Source organism: Seriola aureovittata, chromosome 17, assembly GCF_021018895.1.
Source record: "Seriola aureovittata isolate HTS-2021-v1 ecotype China chromosome 17, ASM2101889v1, whole genome shotgun sequence".
Lineage (NCBI taxonomy): Eukaryota > Metazoa > Chordata > Actinopteri > Carangiformes > Carangidae > Seriola > Seriola aureovittata.
The window spans coordinates 20,449,852-20,468,645 of NC_079380.1; the positions used below are offsets into that span (position 1 = coordinate 20,449,852).

At 40.6% G+C, this 18,794-nt stretch overlaps 1 protein-coding gene across 1 annotated transcript; it reads left to right on the forward strand.

Moving 5' to 3' along the window:
- The first annotated feature begins 8,255 nt into the window (after positions 1–8,255).
- rad23aa (RAD23 homolog A, nucleotide excision repair protein a) lies at positions 8,256–18,341 on the forward strand. The gene is made up of 9 exons (XM_056401512.1): positions 8,256–8,501; positions 9,431–9,592; positions 9,798–10,018; positions 11,210–11,253; positions 12,075–12,202; positions 13,432–13,519; positions 15,059–15,189; positions 16,113–16,274; positions 16,403–18,341. Exons 1-9 carry the CDS (start codon positions 8,436–8,438, stop codon positions 16,514–16,516), a joined length of 1,116 nt encoding a protein of 371 aa, XP_056257487.1. The 5' UTR covers positions 8,256–8,435; the 3' UTR covers positions 16,517–18,341.
- The last annotated feature ends 453 nt before the right edge of the window (positions 18,342–18,794 follow it).

The following is an 18,794-nucleotide window of genomic DNA, read 5'->3' on the forward strand; positions in this document are numbered from 1 at the left end:
GCAATATGGCAAAGTGCAATATCCAAATCACAATATGAATTTTATGCATAACGCTCAGGCCTAGTCAGAATCAAACTGCAGTGTGATGCTGTGTTGCTTCTCATATTCCCTCTGAAACAGGACACGACATGTCAGTCATGAACCATTGCAAATATTAAATTATTGACAACGAATAACTTCCAGATGTCAGTCAAAGGAAGAATGTTTTTACCAGTAAACACTCAAAAATGCACTTTTGCTGCTTGTAGCACATTGATAACTTAAAGTTGTGGGTTTTAGTGTTTATAACCAACTAATGAGGAGACTGTTCTAATGAGACAATGCTATTATTAGTTGGATGTTTCATACAAGTACAGCATTAAATCCCAACTAAAAATACACCAGAAAAATACAAAAAGAAGCTAAACACATTGGAATCGTGTTACAGACTGTGTGTGTGTGTGTGTGTGTGTGTGTGTGTGTGTGTGTGTGTGTGTGTGTGGAGTGTAGGCCTTATGGGTCTCAAAAGTCTCATATTAACAGGAATCCTTGTGGGTTGCATACGTGACTCACTCATTGCACTGGTGACAGCACCGTCACACACACACACACACACACACACACACACACACACACACACACACACACACACACACACACATGCACATATCATGGCTGTGCAGATGATACTGTGGGGGTGTTCCTGCTAAAGAATAGAAGGATTTCTCTCAGAGGACAGAGACAACAGAGAGGAGGAGGAGTGACACAGTCGGTGGCTCCTGTGCCAGCTACACCCCAATTAAAAATAATTTTAAAGACACACTCTTCTGTAGAGTTTGTGTTTGTATATGTGTGTCTGTTCTTGTCCGCGAAGTTATTTATTATATCTGTGCAGTTGTGTGTTCAGAGATATACGGACGTCTTGAAGTTAAAACACAAATTTGGCGCCATCACTTTCCCTTGAAAATAAAAAAGCTCAGAAATAATTGAAATGTTGCTGATTCTGCACCTGCACCTCCCGGTCTTCTGATTTAGGAGGGAATCAATGGAGCAGCTGCAGCCAGTTTGACAACATGGCACAAACAGAGAGAGAGAGAGAGCAAGACCAACAGCTGACCTGTCCTGAAGGACACATCCAGCTCTGGAGAGCTGGTACACGCGTGGGAGCTGGGGCCAATTCAGTCAGACATTAAAGAGCCAAACAAATAGCCATACTGCTTTAAAGAGCCACATCAGAGAGAGAGACCGAGAGAGCATACATGCGGCAGGAGAGAGGTAGAAGTTTGTAATGTCATTCATGTGCACAAGTGTTGAGGTAGTTATTTTTGCCCACACTCCCAATGTCATTTAATGTTCAGTATCTGCATATCTGCATGAATAGAGTTGTCCAGATACCATTACTGGTAATGCCTCCAGTACTGCCTAAAATACTGGATTGGGTGTTGGCGAGTATGCAAGTCTATGCAGTGATCTGATGCTGGGTGATTTGTTAATAAACTTAGCTATTTAACACTGGAAAGTCCCAGTGGTAAAAAGGCAACGTGTACAGTATGCAAGGCTTTAATTCACTAGTGTCAGGACAACTAGTGTAGGAAGTCATTTATTTCAAGATTTATTTTATTTTTTTATGATTGACAGTCAAATTACATAATAAAAGGATCCTAGTATTAATGTATCTCTGCGTGTTTTACAGAGGGTTTAACCTGAGCCATGCCATACGACAATGACAGCAATCATATCACATCCATACAGGGTTAGCGGTACACAGATGGTTTTTTTTGGTAATGCAATGATATCGGATAAGGGCTTGGTTTCAGCTGATGGGTATTGGAACATATCCTGATCTTTTCCTACGTAATACAACAACATATTGGATATACTGTGTTGTCAGGTGTTGGCATGCATTAGGGAAGACCAGTCTAACTGAAGTATGACTGCAGTGCTGCAGTAGAAAGCCATGCCTCCAGTCACGACATGGCTTCTCAGAAAAGATGGTCTTTTTGTCTGGACAAAATAAAAGCCTGAAGAAAACACCATACACACACACACACACACACACACACCACACACACACACACACACACACACACGCACACACACACACACGACAAAGACATTTTAAGTAGGTCTGTGTTTAGAGCCATATGCCCACAAATGCAGCTTGTCTCAATAAAACATGGTGATTCGTTGTTAATCTTTAATAGTTCTGTCCTTGAGAATTAACCCAGATGAACACACATTTAGGGCACCATCCCCTCATGCTAACACACACACACACACACACACACACACACACACACACACACACACTGATTGTCTCTTGTTCTTCTTTCTCAGTCTCTTCCTATTTCCCTCCCTTACTTCATCCCACTTCCACTTCCTGACAATCTCCCATCATCCTCACCCTCCTCCTCTTTTGCCTCTGTCATCTTTCCTCCACTTTCCTCTTGTCTTTCTGCCCTGTTCATACCTCTCCCTCCACCTAGCCCGCCTCCCCCCATTCACTGGCTTTAACCCCAGTTTACGAAATCGGACGATCCACTTTAGAAAAAATATTGTCAGGTGGAGGAATTGAGGAAAGTGAGGATGAAACAAAAGATGACTCAGTGGAGGTGTGGGAGAGGCAAATATCTGGAGGAGAGGAGGGAAGGAGGAGAAAATAGGATGAGGAGCAACAGGAAGGTGAGAAATGACAGGGAGACCCGGGCAAACTTGGCACTGAGCGATGAATCGAGGGTAATTTGATCAAATATTTATGTCGCAATGCTTGCTGGGAGGTTTGACTGGTGGTCACAGTCAGCGCAGTGTATGTGTGTGTTATTGTGTGTGTAAGTGTTATTTGGTGATGTGGCTCAGAGGCAGAAAAGAAGGTGAAAATAAATCACACAGATAGGCCATTATTCCTGTGGATGAGGTCAGATTATTGCAGCACAAACATGTACATGTGTGGATATGAGGTCTTGTAAATGCTATCTCTGCTGTCCCTTCAATAAGAAGCACATTTGTCCATCATGTGAGTGTTCAGAGCTATTCTCACATTCCCTGTCTTTCAACAGGAGTAGTTGCATAGGTTTAAGGGAGTGAACTCATTCACCTATCCATCTATCCATCCATCCATCCATCCGTGACATAATATCCCCATGTGGCCAGTGACAGAGTTCTCAATTCTCCTGAAAGAGCCAGTTAAACAACTGGAGCATCATCCGCAAATAAATCACAACATATTGTTTTTCATTATTCAGAAAATGTGTCACATATTTCTTCCAGGCTTTCTTCTCTTCCTCCCTCTCAGTTCTGCTCTGTGCTGAGATCTGCAGCGCTGCCTTTTCTCTGCGTTGTCAAACTCTGCCCCCTGCTGACAGCATCGGAAAACTGCACAGATGAAGTGTGTGTGAGACAGATTCCCTCCAGATGTGTACAGTATTTATTTTCTTGCCAACTCACACACTGAATCCTGGGTTTCTAGAGGCGTTTAAAAATGTTTAAACTAACAGGATCCAAAAGGATTTTGTTCCTGTTGAAATATTTGGTTGCCATGGAGGCAGCAGACACAGTCACAAGTGAGCCGGCAGCTCTTCCACTCTTCTGTTGAACAGTGATAAAAGCAATGACTTCTTACAGCCAAAAGAATAAATGTTCCTTCTATATTTATATTATGTATTTATTTAATTTGAGGAATTGATATAAAAAAAAAAGAAAAGTTGTGTCAATGGGACCATCACAGCCTCAGTGTGTGGGCCTACCTAATACACCTAATTGTCCAAATACAAAGGTATGTATGGTCAGACAGAAAACAAATACTGACAAAGAGATTCTGATTTCATTGCAAACTTTAAAACAATAAATCAGGATTTATTTTTAAGCATTTTGGGAAATACACTGCTGAGAATTAGATGAGAAAATCGATACCACTCACATATCTCTATGGTAAATATAATGCTACAGCAACCAGCCAGTTAGCTTAGCTTAGCATAGCCACCGGAGATAGGAGGAAACAACTAGCCTTAAGATGACAACAACACTACAGGCAAGGGTGTAGGTTTGATTTGTGTAGGTGTAGGCGGGGACATAAAAGTGGTTCACAGGGGCATCTCCTGCAAGCTGCAGCTTCCATAGATATGGTAGCCAACGCACTCATTTTACATATTTTACATACACATCATAGTATTCATTTCCACGCTATTAACAGACCTATATTATATATTATATATACAGTATACTATACCAGTGCAACCTCAGTGTAATACAATACAAATATCTATTTACTCTCATTGTTAGAAGCCTAGACCTCACCTGTGGCCCCACCTCTCCTCCTCTGTCTGAACTACCTGGCTGATTGCTTCTGTCACCTGATAAAATAACACACTGATGTATTCCATACGAACAGTGAGACAACATGTGCCTATTCAAAGCTCTTGTTTCAAACACAACGTACTGTTGTGCAGCACATCATCAGCCCAACATTTGTCACGATACAGAATCTCACTACTAACATGTCACCAAGTCATTATCAAACCTCAGCTGTGACCCCGCCTCTCCTCCGCTGTCTCTGTCAGGTTGCTGTTGTCACCTGATTAAATAACAAATCGATGACATAAAAATATTTATGACTTGGTTGAGAATCATTATTACCATTATTTACTCAACACATTAGCAGCTGAGGAAATATTTTCTTTAAGTGACTCACACTTTGACTTGTTATTTGTTTCCTTTCTGGCTGTCTTCCTGACTGAGCATATCACCAAATTACCCTTATTGCCACACACATACACATAAATATTATTACATATATATTACATATATTTCCCAACAGAGAGTTCAGCCCTTAACTACTACATACTTCGTAGCAGTACCTCCTACACAAGGAAGAGAAAATGCGTGATCGATGCTCCTCACATCCACTTCCCATAAGTGCAATTCAGTTCTCTTAGGTTGCAACATCTTAATCGGTTTGGACATCCCACCCACTATACCTTTATTAGCATTACGGGGCAGGGAGTACAGAAATGTGTCCGTACATCCTGAAATGTATGAGTTAACGAGCAGAGGTGTAGTGTTATTCGTTTAAATACGGGAGTTTACATAGATTAGGGATTATGAACAGTTTCATATGTTGAGAATAGTAGTATTAGATGACACCATGGATGTAGTAGGTTGTAATTACCGTAGTATTAAGCAATTTAGATGAATGAAATCAAGTAGTTTGTATCTTAAATGATTTAATTTAATTACTTGTGCCGAGCAAATGAAGCCACATTCGAAACATCCACTCTGAGGAAAAGCTGTGGTGCAGCCAGAGGTCAACTTCATTTAATAGGCTGGGCTACGAAAACGCAGCTAAGCAGGCTTTCATTTCCAGCAGGCATTGTGGATGCAGCACAAACTGTCCAGGTTTAATTAGCTGGCTTTTTTTTTTTACCTCTCTGTCTCTGTCCCTCTCTCTCTCTAGATGTGGTATATGTTAGCACGATCCATCCTCACCACCTGAGCACCGGCGGGCTCTTCATGAGTCTAAAAAGAATGTGCTGATTGAGAAGCTCCTGGCCATGAATTCAAGGGAGGTGTCGGATAATGATGTGCAAAGCATTTCTTTTCAGTGTAGTGAATCATTAGAATCAGTTCATTAAAAAGTTTAGTTTGAAAGATTTGTTCACTGAATCATTAAGTGCTTGGGGTGAGATGGGGGGGTGGGGTGGGGGGGGCACGAGATCGAGAGAGAGAGAACGTGTGTGTTTGTGTGTGTGTGTGTGTGTGTGTGTGTTGCTTGAGTAATACATGTCTTGGTGCTCACCTCGAACCTACATCTGTCCACCTCTTTTGCCTCCGTTGTCTCTTTTTACTGGAAGGCGAGCGTGCACATGTGCAAACACACACAGAATGGTTTCTTCTTTTGTTTCTGTTCTTGGGCTACGCTTCCTACATTAAATATATAACTATTAACTTGACTAATTAAACACAGACATGTCTCCTGGTCGCCCGCAGCGATTACACGCAGGCAGTGAGCAGAGAATTTATTTGGATAAAGATATTGTTTACAAACTGAAAGTTCTACCCTATTATGTGTAACACGTATTTATTCTCGACACCTAATTGCTAAATCAAATATTTGTCACAATATAGATTTTTACTACACAACTGTCGTGGCCAAGAGAATTCATGATAACGATATTATCACGATATTTATAGAAAATTTGAAAATAATAATAATAATAATGCTGTCTGTCAAATTTATCTTTAACTTTGTTTATTGTGTTTTTTTGTCTCTTTTTTGGCAAATGAATTAGACTCAAACATGGGTGTAGGAAGGTGGAGAGAGAGTCTGTAACAATAACTGTACAAAAGGTGTAGAAAAAGAATAATTACACTTAATCAACAGTGAAAAAGCAACGTGATGATCTGATACACAAAAGATCCACCAGGCCTAACATCTGCCATTATGATATCATCAAATGTGTATTATTAACAAGATACTGCTGTTTCATTTTTTAAAAGTCACAGTTATTATCAATAATGGCATATTGTGACACCCCTATTTGGAACTACTTCTTACTGTGAAACTTGAAGACATGAGAAGGAGGGAGATGGGCGGGCTTGAGCGACTCAGCGACTGTCCGTCATTCAGGGCCGGATGAACGAATCGCTGAACACGCACCGTTCCCTTGCAGTGAAAGGATCTCAGACCATCTCAGGTTCAGCCACCTGTGTTTTCATATTGCAGATTTCACCAGGGTCATGCAGAGGACGTTAGAGAGGCAGGGGCTGTAGAAAAGGCAATTTTCAGCGTCTTTTCCCATGCGACTTTCTTACTAACTAAAAAGAACCGATGGTGACGAAGACTTTCATAATTGACGATGTATCAGGATGCCCTACAACAATCCAGTATAACAAATTGTAATTCACTTAGAAGCCTACCAGTGTTTCCCACACATAGACTTTACTTGGGTGGGCTGCTGTCAGATTTACAGCAAGTTAATTTCTGTAAATGAAACCTCCACTGTTTTCAAACAGCTGACAGATGTAAGAGCACTGCTGCCAACAAAGATGAAACAATATACTTTCTAACATGACACGGTAGCATCTTATGGTTTGATCTTAAGTGCTGTTATTAGAGTCCTGTTATTAAAGTGTGACTGGCCATATGTGTGTTTTCACCACCCACACACTGTATTGTTCCAATAAATTTAGAGATATAGTGGAAAAAAAGGGGTTTGGCTCTGGATTCAAGCAGCTGCCCTGCGGTCAGGAGCCAGGTCAGGAGTTGCTTCCTCACATCCAGACAACAGGAACAAAGCAGCAGACAGTGTTTTCCTCTTCAGCTGGGGATTGTGCCAAATGGCTGCCATATTTCATATATGTGAAGGGCCTCCAAATATTAAAAGGTCTCCATCTATCAGTTTTACTGTTTTTTTTACCTTGATGAAATCTTGCAACAAGCTGAAACATAGTGTTAGACTCTTAAATGTCACTGTAAAGATAGTTCAGAGGAATTTGTCTTGACTTAAAATGAAATAAAACGTCTGTAAGTTTCGCTTTTGGTCCATACATTACCACCCAGGATTTAGTCGGCCATTAAATGCAGTAAATCAAATTACAGTTCTGAAATGCACCACTGTGCTGTATGTGTGATTTCAAAATGATACAGCTTGGAAAAGCATGACTAACATGACAAAGCCACACAGCCAGCATACAAGCAGTGATTTCTCTGTGAAGTTAAACTCAAGAGATGCAAAGTTTTCTTTCAAGGCCACACATTTCTATTTGATACACAGGAACACTCAAGGCTCATCAAAAAAGAAAAAGAAAAAAAAGAAGTGGCACACACACCTTGACATCAGCTCCAGACTTGACCTCAGCCCCAGACCAGTAAACTCCTAGAAACGCCCCTGTAGTACTAAGAATGTAAAGACAAGTCAAAATTTATTTGGAGATATTACGTTACTATTCACATTGGTATAACTTAATTGGAGATATTTTATGGTCAATGTAAAATTAGTAAAGTCAATCTAAAAAATTACGATGGTGACGTCATATTTTAGGCGCATAGGCAATATGACTGGAGGTTATATTTTGAAAGATACCTTGACTTATTGTTCTTACCAGTTGGACTGGAGTTCCATATATATAAAACATCATTACTGGACGTACCTTAATTATGATTATTCAAAATGCATTTGTAAATATGTAATATACAATTAGTGATACATTTCACTCGTTAAAGCGTCTTGTCATAGTCCCGTCGTTCAACACGAGATCTCGTACCTTACAGCGGAGCTTCTCTAGCCGCACCACCAACTTGTCACCAAAGATGGCGATTTGCTGAGTGCTCATGGATACACACATTTTTCGGCTAGTTGCTATCTTACCCGAAACGCCAACTTTAAAAACAAATTAACTGCTTAGCGAGCAACTATATCTCCCTCTGAAGCACATCTGACACAACGTCAACCACCGCTACCATGCAGATCACGCTTAAAACACTGCAGCAGCAGACTATTCAAATTGAGATAGACCCCGAACAAACGGTGAGTGGCTATTAGCTAACTTGCTAACTTCAGCTAACAGTACTAGCTGCGAGACCTATGTTTTAACTTTACGGTTACACCTTACAGCTTTACTTGATATTGCCAATTAAAGAACAATTTATATAGTGTCTGGTGAAGGGTGCCCATAAATTTCATGTGTTTCAAATGAACAAACCACATGAGGTAGATTGCTAAACAACGCGAAAGCTCACTTACTAGCAAACGTTAGCCACATAGCTAGCTGAACAGCCTGTTAATAAAGTCATCGCGACGCGACTGCAAACGAGTTTCTCATCTTTTCTAGTTTGTGTCGCGGTTACTTGGCTGCTACTGCTCCTCTGTAATATCTGATGTGATCTAGTATGTGATGCTGTAACTTCTATGATGAACTCAAGCTTCCCACTACGCTATGATTGCTAATGCTAACGCTGATGACAATTACGATTAGCCTTATTGGTAGCGCTCTAAAATGCTGGCTAAGTTTGTTAGCATGTTCACATCTTTGTCATGTAGCTAGCAAGGCCAACATTAAGTGAACATTAGATTGTGTTGCTCAATCTGTCAACGACACATGACTGTCATTACTCATGGTGGACATCATACGTATAATTTTACACTTTTATTTATGGTAAGCACCGTCATGCTGTATGAGAAGTGACTCAAACCACTGCATATCCACTGCCATAACTCAAATGAGTTTTGCAACTCAGCTTTGCGGTTATTGTGATGTATGACAACTGATAGTTATATTGTCAGTGGTTCATCTGGAGAGTTTTTTTTTAATTAATAGGTGTTTGGTAGACTATTGAGAACCAAAGTGAAAGATCAAAGAGGTGAATGAAAGACTGCCATCTTACACAGAGCATGGATATGAGTAGAAAGCATTACAGGACCATTAAGATGATAATGATTCCTCTCTTTGTCATCAGGTGAAGGCTTTGAAAGAGAAGATAGAAGCGGAAAGAGGCAAAGACAACTTTCCTGTATCTGGACAGAAGCTGATATATGCTGGAAAAATCCTGCAAGATGACACACCTATTAAGGACTACAAAATTGATGAGAAGAATTTTGTTGTAGTGATGGTGTCCAAGGTGAGATCTTATTGTAATGCTTACAGATGACATATGACATTGGGTTTTACAGTGTTGTGGTGTTTGAATTAAAAAAAAATTAGCTAATCTCTGGTAAACAATTATGTGCCATGTACTTTGATACTTTTATGCACTGAATTTAATGTTAAGCAATTTCCCGATTAAGTTGCTAGTCTAACTGCACCTTCTTTTGAACTGGCTAAAGGCTAAGCCTGCAGCTGCCGCCTCGCCCCCAGTCTCAGAAGCACCCAAACCCCCTGTACAGGACTCTGGTTCCACGTCTACAGCTGTCCCGGCCACAACCCCGACCCCAGCCCCGGCCCCAGCCCCAGCCCCAACTCCAACCCCAGCAGCTGTCCCCATTCCCCCTGAGGAGGCCAAAGAGGAGCCAAGTGCCGCAGCCACAGAACCACAACAACCAGCCAGGTAGACGCAGTCCCTTACATAGTGCGTAATGTTTATCGCTGCAATGATGAGTCAATAATTTAATTCGAGCTTCTCAAATCTGGGGTTTGGATGCTTTTCTAATGTTATTGATTATTTCTATATTTTATTATTATTGTATTTTATTTATGATAGTGAACTGAATATCTTTATCTTTTTTTTTTAAATATATTTTTTTGGGGCTTTTGTGCCTTTATTGGACAGGATAGTAGAGAAAGACAGGAAATGGGGAGGCAGAGAGAGGAAATGACATGCAGCAAAGGCCGTCCGATGCAGGACTCGAACCGGGGCCGACTGCAGTGAGGACTGTAGCCTCTACACATGGGGCGCCTGCTTAGACCACTATGCCACACAACGTCCCCCTATCTTTGGGTTTTTGACTGTTGATTAAATAAAAGTAGTAAATGTTGTTGTCAGTTTTTTTTCTCAATTGTAGTAAATTATGTTATTTCATAAACATCCATCACAAGCCAGTGTCTGCATGCCCAACCAAAGATGGTTTGTCATTTTCCAGCTATCTTCAGCTTTAATATTCCAAAGTGAATTATCAGCAGTTCATGCAAAATTACATAGCAGTTATCACCTTTGAATACAAATTATTAGCATTATTTTTTGAATAATCACAATTGAATAATTGTAAGTGTTCCATTAATCAAACTCTTAACTCACTAAATGTGATACATTTGTCTGTGTTTCTAGGTACAAATAAACTTGTTTTTTTTTAAGTTGAATTCCAAGTAAAATATAGATAAGATTTGTGTCAGTGGCACAATTAAGACCCTGCTAAATGTGTATTTTCTTACCTTGTGTTTTGTGGAGCAGTGATTCATTATAAATCGGGGTTGACTCTATCCCTGACCCAGTTGTATTTTAATGGAGAATGGAACAACAATGGAAAAAGCAGTTAATCTGTCAAACTATATGTTGAAAAGAAGAACATGAGTCATAAAGTGGTTGGGATTCAATTATACCAACCTTCTTTTATATCTAAGACAAGTACTTTGCTTTTAACACAGTGATCTGTAGTGTAACATTTATTTAATTTCATGGAATAGATGTTGATTTCTGAATTCATTTGTCAACATTGTTTCATCGTTTTGCTTCTCACCATGTTTTCACAGAAATAACGTGTAGACCGTGTGATTTGTCTCTTCACCTTTTTATGTTTTGTAGCTCCAGTGGCGGGAGCCAGGGCTTGGATGCTTCCTCAGCACTGGGTATGTAATGGATGGGTCTCTGCCAGACTTACATCATACACAAGTAACTGGAGCCTATGCACCTCTAAGAGTCTCAGTGCAGTAGTTTGGGCACTTCCTCGCTGTTGTTAAATGTGAATTGTACAATTTCAGACAGTTGATTGTGCTATTAGAGTGAGAATATCACAGCAGTCCATTTCTTGTGTAAATCCTAGGTTATATTTGCTTTGCCAGAAATTGTTACTGCTATGAGTCAGGGACTTTACAGGCTGCAGTGCAATACATACCGTTCCTATATTTAGGATGTGACAAAAGTAAGCCATTCCTTATTGTGGTGGCACAGAGAGTGTTGGGGATTCCCATTTGTTCCACGGACTCAGAAAATATAAAAAAAAGGTGGTATACTGTTTTGTAAGCCCATATTGTACAGTATGTTGTTGTATATTGGTTGTTTGGATTCATTTGTTTTTGTATTTGAATGTGTATTAATAGTTACTTAATAGTTAGTTTTAATGTGTATTTAATTTGTCATTGTATCATCTATAGAAAGATTTATTCAATGTAGTTCCACAGTTATATAAATCCTGAAATGAATGGTAAACTATAGTTAAATGCACTGGTGTAAAAATGTATTTTTCAGTGAGCAATACAAAATACAACCAGGATCATAAGACAGTTTATTAAAGTGACTGTACATGTAAATTAATTTACAATGTAAATGTCTTTTTACAGGAGGAATAATTCAAAAAGCAGTTTCCTGTTCCTGTCAATGGTGTAACTCTGCAAATATACAAACTGTGTAGAGTTCGTAACTTGATCATCTGTGTTTGGGTGGTTTTCAGTGACCGGGGCTGAGTATGAGGCGATGCTGACGGAGATCATGTCTATGGGCTACGAAAGGGAGCGAGTTGTGGCTGCACTAAGGGCCAGTTTCAACAACCCCCACAGAGCTGTAGAATACCTTCTCACTGTACGTCACACACACACACACACACACACACACACACACACACACACACACACACACACACACACACACACACACACAGACTGAAATGATTCTTACCAAATGCAGCTCTGTCAAGCAGCTGTTCTGTCTGAAACATACCACAGCTCTGGCTACTAAACAAATAAAGAATTGATTTGTAGTTTTGTGTTACGTTTACATGAACAGCAGTTAATCTGTCTGACCTCCTCAGCACCGAGTCCACAGCCAGGCCCCTTAGATCCTCTGCACAGTCACTCCTCTTCATTTCACGCTCCCAAAATTTAAAGATGGACAATAAAGCTCCGTCAAAAACAGTTTGTACTGCAACTCTTTGCTGTTGTGGTTCTTGTCTGCCACACCAAGGGCAATTGAGTAAATCCCATAATTGCGTAATAATTGACTGGACTAACTGGTATTTCCCCTCTGTTGGTATAGATATTTACGTAATTATTGTTGTTTTATAGGAACTGTAGTTCAACTTCTCATCATCATCTTATCATTTTGCGATATTAATTACGGTTGCACCCATTGACCACCAGCAAATTCCTAGAGAGAAATACTAAATTATTCCAGAAACATAATAGAAACACTTTTTTGGGGAGGTCACATTGTGGGAGTGGGTTGCCTAACGAGGCTGAAAAACATGACAAATGTGATGTTAATTAGCATTAGCCACTCTGCTTTATGATATAGTTTGTGTAATTAATCAATGGTGACCTATGCTCTGTATGATCTAACATAAACACACTGACTCTGTGCTCTGTGAGGGAATTGAATGTTTGAGAGGTGTTTTCTAATATCTAGTTTACCTTCCTTGATGAAAATGATGTAGGTTTAATATTACAAATGCCTGTTAAGTGATTTGTATTAATCAGCAACGTCACAACGTCCAAAAGGTCAACTCTCTAAAAGAGTAAGACTGAACATTATAACCTTCCTGAAGGTTACTTTAGGTTTGTCCACGTGCATCAAATAAACTGGCAACTGAGTGTGTATATTTTGAGAATGCTAAAGAATTTACGAGGCTGTTGTCCATTATGATGGAGAGTAGCTGTAGGGTTAAACTAAATGAAATGTTTAAGTTGTAAGTAAACAAATGAAAAGTATATTTATTCACTTGGAACCAACAGTCAGTCAGTTACTAACTACCTTCTTGCAGCAAGTGTGTTTGTATGTGTGTGTGATTGATAATTGTATTGTTGTCTTTCCAGGGTATCCCCAGCAGCCCAGTCCAGGAGAGTAATCCACCAGCGCAGGCCCCTGCGTCTGGACCCACAGAAGCCCCATCTCTAGCAGAGGGTGAGGCATGCAACTCCGTTTAGTCCAAAAATACCTGCAGTCAAGCTTTATGTGTCTCTGTCTACTGTGTAAAAAAACAAACACCAGTGCTGGTGGTGAGTTAACAATGGTGGATTTTAAAACTTCCTCACCCCCGGCCCCAGTTACTATCCATGAATCAAAATGAGCACTAGACTGTAACTTATATCACCAAGGAGACTGTTTCAGGACATGTAAATTCACATCAGCCAGCTCCTGGGCTTAGTCAGGGCACATTTTCAGATAAATACAATAAATAACTGTCACTGCCTCACTGGGGGGCAATGACTCACTAGGCACTGAATTGGATGGTCTCAGTTTCTTTCTTTTTTTCAAGTTATTTTTTGGGCTTTTTGCCTCTATTAGAGTGACAGTGAGTGAGAGACAGACAGGAAAGCCAGGGAGAGAGAGTGAGGATGACATGCAGCAAAAAGCCACAGGTTGGACTCAAACTGTTGCTGTGGTAAGGACTAAGCCAACATGGTACGTGCTGTAGCAGGTGAGCCACCGGGGAGCGCCCAGTTCCAGTTTCTTAAATGTAAGAATTTGCTGGGTTTTTTTTGGTCTTCATTAATAATTAATTGATTAATAGAGAAAATCATTGTTAGTTAGCCCTCACCTGTGAAATGGAGAACATGTGTATGTATGTATGCTCTGTCAGTTTATCAGCTACACGTAGCTACATCTAATATAGTCCAGTGCAGGCTTTTCAAAATGTGGGAAAGGGATGCACTACAGAGAGGAATAAACAAAACGTACTTCCTCAGTTTTCTGCCTGCTCCGAGACTCGAGTTTAGCTAACCAGCTGTATACCGTCATTTTTTTCTAGTTTATTTTTTCTCACACTGGCACCCCACCCAGGGAGGCGCGCGCCTCACACTTTGAAAACCGCTGGTTTAGTACAACAGTCCTGCAATTAATCCTCCCTTCATCAAGGTTGACATGTTCACATATTGTTGAAACTGTTTAAGAGAAATGTTGATTCAGTTGTGAGATCATATTAAAGGCTGTAGTCTGTGCTGCTGTTGACCGTGCAGTTGTTGGTTGCCTGGCTTCCTGTAAAACTACAATGTCTCATTTTCTATTTCTGCATGTGCGAAACACAGAAGATGAGACATGTGGGTGTAGAGGCTTTAGGATTGTTGGAAGACTCGTTTGAGAAGTTGACACTGGACATTATTGTTTAAAAACTGAGATAACCATACATTTTCTCTGACAGTCTCACCTGGAAGACATGCGCAGTGTTGCACTCAGTTCAAATTAAAAGTGATAAACAGTTGTGTAACAATTGGGGAAAAAAAGAGAGGTGGAGAGAGAATACCTGGGTCCTCTCTCGCCTCCGAACAGTTGACCAGTCACAGTGTGAAGTCGGCGAAAGTTGGTTGGTCAGTTTTGGAAAGTTACAGTAAATCGTCGACACAGGGCACCCCGGCGTTGCAAAGGGGTGGGGGGGGTTGGTATTTCGGTAGTTTGATTAAGTTTGCTTTCTTCCTCATGGTTATTAATCTCGTTTGTCACCAGGAGAGAACCCACTTGCATTCCTGCGGACCCAGCCCCAGTTTCTGCACATGAGACAGGCCATCCAGCAGAACCCTGCTCTGCTACCAGCTCTTCTCCAGCAACTAGGCAGGGAGAACCCTCAACTTCTACAGGTAACACACTGCGACTCACAACACAGAGATCTTCAAGTCAGGCACATGCCAGACAACCTCGCACAATGAGTTTTCTAGACCAGCGTGGAGCCATGTTGTGCCCCTGCTGTGACAATACTTGTTCAATTGCTGTCCCAAACACTCAGCAACTTTTTGGGTAATAGTTAATAAGACTTGAGGTATTTTAACTGTCGAAAAGGCAAGAATTTCCCTTCCTAATCAAGCACCGTTACACCTACAGAGCAATTCCACCCTGTAAAAATGGCTGCACTAATTGTAATTGTAAAGATATTTGTACATAGATAATTGTAAAATCATAATGTGAATGTGTGTTAAGGAGAATGAGGGATTACGGTGTACAGTGGTCAGTTACACCGATGTTCTTCTAAAGAGTGGACTATCACTGTAGGTGCACTTTATGTGAATATGTGACTCAGCACATATGTATATCATTCATTACTTTCCCTGCTGACCTTCTCAGCTTAATATCCCTGGCATCACCTAGCAACCTACTGTTTTAATGGACTAACTTTTCTTCACCACCGTCCCGGAACTGTCCCAAAACACAATTTTAACTGTCCCGAGGTGAAACTAAACTGTCCCAAAATCATTGTCATCTAAATTTGTTATTTGTATGTAACATTATAAAAACTCAGTTAAAATGAATAAAAAGGAAATTAATAATTATATTCATTTTTATCTATTCAAAGAAATATGTTTAAAACAAAAGCATGAAGGTTCTGCAAACTGTAAAAAAAAAAAAAAAAAAAAAAAAGTAATAATAATCATTTTTTTTAAAATGAACAGGAGAACACAGAGTTTTGGGGAAATACTGTCTCAATCTTTGTTCTGAGGTCACTGTGCCCTTCAACCACCACTCCACTACATGGTCACCACTCTTCTTATTTGTGCTTCTTCCTCAGCAAATCAGTCAGCATCAGGAGCTATTTATCCAGATGTTGAACGAACCGGTGGGAGAGGGGGGAGATGCACCAGAGGTTGGAGAGATGGGGGCAGCAGGGGAGGAGGGCGCACCTGTCAACTACATCCAGGTTACACCTCAGGAGAAGGAAGCCATCGAAAGGGTGAGTGATGAATATAGACTAAATATTGTCGTACATTGTTCAATTTCAAATTAAGAGTTACAGATCGTTAAAACCTCCTCTCCTTTCTCCCTGCTCTTTGTATCTCCCCATCTGTTGTGACTGAACAGTTAAAAGCGTTGGGTTTCCCTGAGGCTCTGGTGATCCAGGCCTACTTTGCCTGCGAGAAGAACGAGAACCTGGCAGCCAACTTTCTCCTCAACCAGGGACTGGAGGATGACTGAACACAGATCACTGCCTTCCTGCTCCTCCCTCCTACCCTTCCCCTCTTCGGCTCAGCATAAAGACTGCACCCCCCAATTTTACTGTACAGCTACCAACCTCAGCTCAACCCAACAGGAGGGGAGGAGAGGGGAGAGCCAGCAGGGGGGCGGGGTTGGGGGTGGGGGGGACGGTGGGATGGGAAGGGGGAAACGGGGTGGGTTAGGTTTATGGTGGGGTTACACACTTAAAGTACACAAAGTGGAGGATGCGTGCAGGAAGGTCAGACTTAGATTATCAGAGGTCAGGGGTGAAAAAGTGGAAGAATTATGAAATCCACGTGAATTCCAATGGAATGTGTGGGGTTTGTCTAGGGGAGATCTATAATTTGATTTTAGATGCGCTTTGTGAACATTAGGGAGGGGGGTGGGGTCAACGGGGGTCGAAGGGTTTGCGACGAGAGTGTGTGCTTGTGTCTCTGTGTGTGCGTGTGTGAGTACATGTCTGTGTGCCTGTGCTGATGGATGCGATACAATTAAGCAGAAAAAGTAATCAATTTGCAAGTTTGTTAATGCTGTAGCCGGATTGTATGGAAGCACATTCTCCTCACTGCACTTCGACAACATTATCAGTGTGTGTAACTGCTTGTGTGTACCTCTGTAAGCCTTCATGTACGTACGTCCAAGAATGAAACTGGCAGAGACGCACTGGACCGTGCTGCCCTCTGTATGTGTCTGACATGATGTTGTTGGGGGAGGAAATGGGAACTAAACTGACAAATAAGTATCTGGTTACTCTGTTCACTTTGTACCACCCCTCATCTCTTCTGCCATGGTGGCTGCACATATCGCAGCCGATCAGAACCCCTGCAAATGCCGTGCTTCCCTGTTTAGGTTACTCCAATGTGGAACTGTTATGTCTATGCTCATTGCTTCTGGTGCTAATTAACACTACCCAGAAAAAATCTACTGTGCAACTCAAAAATCAGACTTTTGAGGTTCTGATCATCTACCTTTTAAATTCTTTAAAATCTTCTATTATGATTTTAAAAACACAATAGAAGGAGAAACTCGAGCAGCGACTGGTCATTAACGTTAAATTCTTCAAATTCAACTTGCTAGATGTAAAGACTGCAACTAAAATGCTTTGAAATTTATGGTGGCAGGTTTGATGTAAGTTCTCCGCATGTTACAGAAGGTTTACCAAAAGGAGGACCTTTTATTCACTACAGTCCACACTCTTAACTGTGAGGCTGTTTCAGTTTGTAAGGAGGTGACCCACAGTATTTGGGAAGACACATTACTTTACCTACATAAATGAACTACATAACCAAAATGATTAAATGCCCACACATTTAACATCTTAGGTGTTGTATGCATTTTCTTTTGCAGGCAAATCTGTGTGTACTGCTTGGTGAGGAGTAAAGCATCTGCATGTGGTTTTAACAGTGTCATGTGATTTGACTCATCAGGACCATGCGATGACTTATTCTCTTTCTTTTCTTCTAGTCAGTTTTTAACAGGTCCCAGAAGATTACTACCATTATACATTGTACTACCATGTCTAGGATGTCTAGAACAGCATATTTCATGCCTTGTATCATTGCTTTCAGACATTCAAAAAGCTTAAGGGAAACTACTGGGAACCAAATCTATTTTCTGTTGGGATAAATACACCGATCAGCCACAATGTTAAAATCACTTACTGGTTTTGTCCTTGTGGCTGGTTGCTGTATACTTTATTTTTCATTTTGTCCAACCTGAGGCAAATTGTAGTCGCAAATTTAAAACATCTGAGTTCCAATAAAACTTAGATTAAATTCTGAATAAAAGAAAATGACAAAATTAATTTACCTGTGATTGTCTAAATTTTCTGGCACTCCATGTGCAACCAATGAATAATGCCAGTTAGGCAGATGCATAAAAGTTCATTTTAAGCAGTGGTGTGGACAGAGACAGGTAGATGACCAATTAGTATCATGGATGGAGTTCTGAGTTGGCCAGTAGGGTACAGGCACAGGTGCCCCCAGACCACATCTTCTGTATGAAGTGGCTTAAAATTTCTTGTTTGAAAAAGAAATGCAAAAAAACAAAAAAAACTACAGATGCAAAACACCAATTAAAAAAGAAATGCCAAGTGAGTACAAAGAGGTTCAAAAAGCAAAGACTTAAAAGGACCATAAATGGACACAAAACCAGTAGAAAGAGGTGCACACACGTGATCACAAATGACACAATTGTTTTACTATTTTACTATTCAACCCGTTCTGCCCCCCAACCCCTGACTATGAGACCAGTAATT